The sequence below is a fragment of the Vespula pensylvanica genome, chromosome 3 (genome assembly GCF_014466175.1).
Source record: "Vespula pensylvanica isolate Volc-1 chromosome 3, ASM1446617v1, whole genome shotgun sequence".
Taxonomy (NCBI): Eukaryota; Metazoa; Arthropoda; class Insecta; order Hymenoptera; family Vespidae; genus Vespula; species Vespula pensylvanica.
In genome coordinates this window covers 11,729,637-11,734,806 of record NC_057687.1, presented here as the reverse complement: position 1 = coordinate 11,734,806, position 5,170 = coordinate 11,729,637, and the positions used below count along the sequence as shown (strand labels likewise).

Genomic DNA, 5,170 nt, shown 5'->3' with positions numbered 1-5,170 from the left:
GCAAATGCAAAGAGATCAATTCGAGCCCCCACGTACGGTCCTCTATCCAGGTTATTTTCCATACGATATTAGCGGGACATCAACTTTCTTTATTTCCTGTTTCGGACAAATCGTAGCGGCGTACAGTGCTACCGTATCATATATAACCGTAGACACGTTTATTACGATGCTCGTTCTTCATGCTTGCGCACAATTTTCCAACCTCAGGCATTCGCTTGAAAATCTACCGAACGGCATGACCGATATAGCAAATGATTTTACAACGAAATTGACATGGATCGTGAAGAGACACGAACATCTCATCTGGTTGGTCAATCGAAGAATCATTTTTATTTCATTGATGCTGCAGCATTTTGTTTAAGTTCTTTGTTATTATTATCTAAGGTACTCCCAATCGATCGACAACTCCTTTAACATATTGATGCTCATTCAAATATTGGCTTGCATCATTCAAGTGTGCTTTCAAACCTTTCAATTATTTCGCGTAAGTCGAGTTAAAAAAAAAGAAAAAAGAAAAGAAAAATACTTATATTTTATTCTTGTAAAACTCGTTTGTGAAAATTTAGATATACATTTTTATATATTTAAAAAGATATTAGATATTTAAAATTAGATATATATTTTTACAGATAATGAAACACGACGGGGACGAATTTCCTGTAGAACAGCTGTTCTTTATTGTATTCTTCGTAATTGTTACTTTGGTACAATTGTATCTGTATTGTTACGTCGGGGAAATGCTTATCGTCGAGGTAAAAAAAAATTTTTAATATATTGTAATTCTATATTATAGAGATGTGCGTTAAACAGAGTGCTGCAATGGGCATGTCATCGTACATGTCACAGTGGTGTAATTTGTTTCCAAAGGATGCGCGAAATATTCTTTTCGTGATGCATCGATCTTCTATACCACTTCGTTTAACGGTTGGAAAAATCGGCATTTTTTCTATGGAAATGTTTAGCCACGTAAGTGAATATAACAAATGCGAAAGAAATTACGAGATTCTTTAAATATTATTTTCTTTTGTAGATTTTGAAATCCACAATCGGATATCTTTCGGTGTTACTAACGGTAACGGATAAGAAGAATAATTAATTTTAAAGAGTAATAATAAATTGAATAGCGAAAGTGATAGTAAAATTTATTTTATCTGGAAGACTATCATGTATGAAAACACGGTATATATTAGTAACAAATTCTATTCGTAAAACTTTAAATTCAATTAAGATGTAAACAATCTTATACGTTGTATAGTAATACACTCGTATAAACCTCTGTCCTTTTATTATTATTTATCAACAAATTACATCGCTCCTACTGAGACGCGTGAAACGAAAGGAAAGAAAATAAACAATCCGAAGGAATTTTCATAATCTAGGAAGACGTCGATAAAGTAACGTAGTCTAAAGACAACTCCTCGTAACTACCGAAGTCAACTGCGTCGATGGTTTAAGTTTTCTAACGTTAGAGGGATACTGTTCGATAGACCTTTATATATAATTTTGTCGAATACTTTAAAACCAGCAACTCGAGTCACGTTAGTGATGATCTCGTTAAAATATTCGCGTAATAAGAAATATATCTGAAGATCCACTTACCATTTGTTTACGTTCGTCCTGCATCTCCGCTTTATTTAAAAACCACGAGAACCACGGTCGACCATTTTGATTCGCTCACGAATTTACAATGCACGTTTTCTGCACCTTTTCCCACGAGAACATCCTCCTTCTTATCTTTCTAAAATTATAGAACGAAATACGAGCAAGAGTTAAAAATTGTTCTCATGTCATAAGCACTTGCATGTCAATATTTTATAATTTATCAACAATTATCAACAAAATGGAACAAGTAAACATATTGCAAAGAAATTGTTTAAGTTAATGTAACAAAATTAACAATGCCAGATAATATAATTAAACTAATTATACCATTTAAAAAATGTTAACAGAGAGATCCTATGAAATCCATGAATGTGATCATTGTCTAACGAATTTAAGTATCTCTATAGTCACAAATAATTACCGTAGATATTCCCTCCTTTGTTTCGAAGCACACCTCATCTTTCATTCATTTAATTCATCGATCATGTTCATTCCCCATAGTATCGGAAGGAAGAGAATGTACGTTAATACGCTTGATATAATGGACGAGAGATCGTAAAGCGTTAGAAAGTGGGGAAGGTTGAATGGAAACTGACTCACCAGTTCCCCATTTAACTGCGTTCGGTACAAAGGTAAAAGAAAATTGTACTATATGGTTTCACGTGGATAAATTTTTCAACAGATAGTGGGGATGGAAATTCATTTTAGTAAGACGAGCATGCGTGCTGGTCGAAGAAAAAGGGAAGGATATCTATATCGAATGACGTAGAGCTAGAGTGCAGTAGCCGCATCGCCGCGTGTTACGATCGCCTTACGTTTACAGCGAATTTCGAAGAAGGTAGAATTTCGTGTCACGTGTAAATTTTCACAAAAAAAAGGCAACACGAGAAAAGAATATTTTAAGAATACTCTTTTTCTAATGAATTATTCTATCACTTGCGCATCTTCAACGCGAGTGTCTACTTCGCAGATATAAATTACGTCATTGCCTGGAACCGATTTGATCTGCCAATACTTTATAATAAGTCATTTATGAGATAACGTGTTGCGTCGAAAAATTTTGATTTATACATTAAAACTATCGCCCCTTTTTTTTTCCTTTATCGTGATGGAGCATGCGTGATATTCAACCTATTGAAGAAAATTAGTCGCAGTTCGATCGGACTGCACGTGTCAATCTATCGACAAATTTGAGTTTATTGTTCTCCAAGTTTATACGAGTGAAAACACAAATGGATTACGCCTTAGGTTGGAATCGCTTCAACTTGTCGATATTAGGAGTTTGGCCCGAACCTTCGAAGAGGACGTTACTACGACGAATAACATCAGCCAGTATTTTTTGGACGAGCACGACAGTGATCTTTTTATTCATATGTGCGCCACAAACGACAGATCTGATTCTGAACTCGACTACTCTGGACGAAGCTATAGAAAATTTATCCATCAACATACCAATAGCTTTCGCTTTGATGAAGCAAATCGTTTTGCGGTATCACGGAGAAGGTAATTACGATGTCTTGTGTATTTAACTCGATTCGATTCGAACCGAATGATTTAAACTCGTACATTTTTTTCTCGGTCGAAGCTTTGAGATTATTACTGGTCGAGATAATCAACGACTGGACTCAGACTTTATCAGGACCAGAACGCTTGACGATGTTGAAAAATGCTAAGATCAGTCGGAGGATATCTCTCTCTTGCTCCACTCTGGCGTATACAATGTTGATCGCCTTCATATCGCTTCAAACTTATGCGAATATGACCAGTGCCTCCGAAGTCGATTTAGGAGGACTTTTGCATCCAGCAACCTTTCCATACGATACCAAGAAAAGTCCATACTTCGAGATCACTTGGATGGGACAATTCATAGGATCGATTCTAACAGGCATCTCTTATTCTTGTTTCGATACTTTTTTCGCAGTTTTTGTTTTGCATTTGTGCGGACAACTGTCGGTCTTGCAACTGAATTTGAAAGAACTGGTGGAGACAGCAAAGCATGACGTCACTTTGTTTCAGAACAGACTCGGCTTCATAGTGAACAGGCACAACAAATTGTACAGGTTAGTGTTTCTTAAAGTACACTATCTCTTTCTGTTTCTGCTATGGTTCTTCATTTACCTCGGCGATTTAATCGATACTTTCGTTTTAAGATTCGCCATAATAATCGAGAATTGTTTCAACCTTATGGTACTCGGACAAACTTTGATTTCGACGATTATGTTCTGCCTGACGGGATATCGTATGATCACGGTATCGTAAATTATAATTTTTAGGAGATGATGGTTTTAACATTTCAATCTTTTTCTTTTTTTTAGTCGATGGGCTCACAGGAAAAAGATATGCCGATAGTAGGAATAATATTCTTCTTCATTCACGTTATATACGCATTGTTGCATTTATATATATCTTGTTACGTTGGTGAAACTCTTCTGGTGGAGGTCAGTCGATACAAAGTTAGCTTGTTACTCAATGTGCCAAGAATTTTTCAATTTCGTGCTTTTCAGAGCACTGGGATAGCTTTTTCCGCTTACGATTGCGCGTGGTACGACTTACCACCAAAAAAGGCAATGTGCCTGATGATAATAATTTGTCGAGCAAGAGTAGCATTTCAAATCACGGCTGGAAAATTTAGTCCATTGTCTTTAGAATTGTTTGGTTCTGTGAGTACTTTTAAAATAGATTCCAACGAGGACCTATTCTATCCATGCAAAACGTTCCAATTTATCTTGATTTTCAGATCATGAAAACGGCCGCCGGATATTTATCGGTATTACTAGCAGTGAAAGAAGATCCGGTAGAAGATTAACAAAGTATATTTTGTTTATAACGCACAAACGATCGATTAATTCGATAGACATTAAAAATATAAAAATCGTTCGTACGTTAATATGTACCAGCATGTAATATTTTGTTTAAAATTTAATAATAATTATTGATAAAATGCGTGTAATAAGAACACTGCAAAAAAAAAAATTATTTAAATTAATATAATGAAAATAACACTGCAATAGAATATTGAAAGAGTAACGAGGTGTATAATATTCAAATGTACTTGTAACTAGGAAAGGTGGTAAGTGTAATGAAATTAAATACCTCTTTCAAATTTTTGTGTTATCTCAAAGGACAATTGGAGTCGAATTAATACAATTCGCTCGTGCCTTTATTCCCTGGAATCTCGCACGAACTTAAATGTATGTAATTACGCGTGATAGTACGCAATGAGATTATACAGCGTTGAATGTCGGAAAGGTAGGACGGAAAATTTAACGAGACAGCTTATTTAATGGCGTTGAGAACGAGGGAGAGGGAAAAAGTCAGAGGGAGAAAAGAGAAAAAAAAACAGAGAGGGAAGGAATGGAAAATATAATCGGACTAAGAAGTTCCAAATAGATAAATTTTTTAATAGGTGGTGGGATGATAGTTTCCTTTCACGAGCATTTCAGTTCGACGAGCATGCGTGCTGAACGAAGAAAAAGGGAAGGACATCTATATCCCATGACGAGCTAGAGCGCATTAGTCGCATCGCCGCGTGTTACGATCGTCTTACGATGACAACGGATTCCGAAGA

At 35.7% G+C, this 5,170-nt stretch overlaps 1 protein-coding gene across 1 annotated transcript; it reads left to right on the top strand.

The window, feature by feature from the left end:
• Window positions 1–291: 291 nt before the first annotated feature.
• Window positions 292–1,274, top strand: LOC122627871 (odorant receptor 49b-like). Its single transcript, XM_043809481.1, has 4 exons — window positions 292–484; window positions 630–752; window positions 811–966; window positions 1,031–1,274. The coding sequence occupies exons 1-4, from the start codon at window positions 422–424 to the stop codon at window positions 1,094–1,096; spliced, it is 408 nt and encodes a 135-aa protein (XP_043665416.1). The 5' UTR covers window positions 292–421; the 3' UTR covers window positions 1,097–1,274.
• Window positions 1,275–5,170: the final 3,896 nt, after the last annotated feature.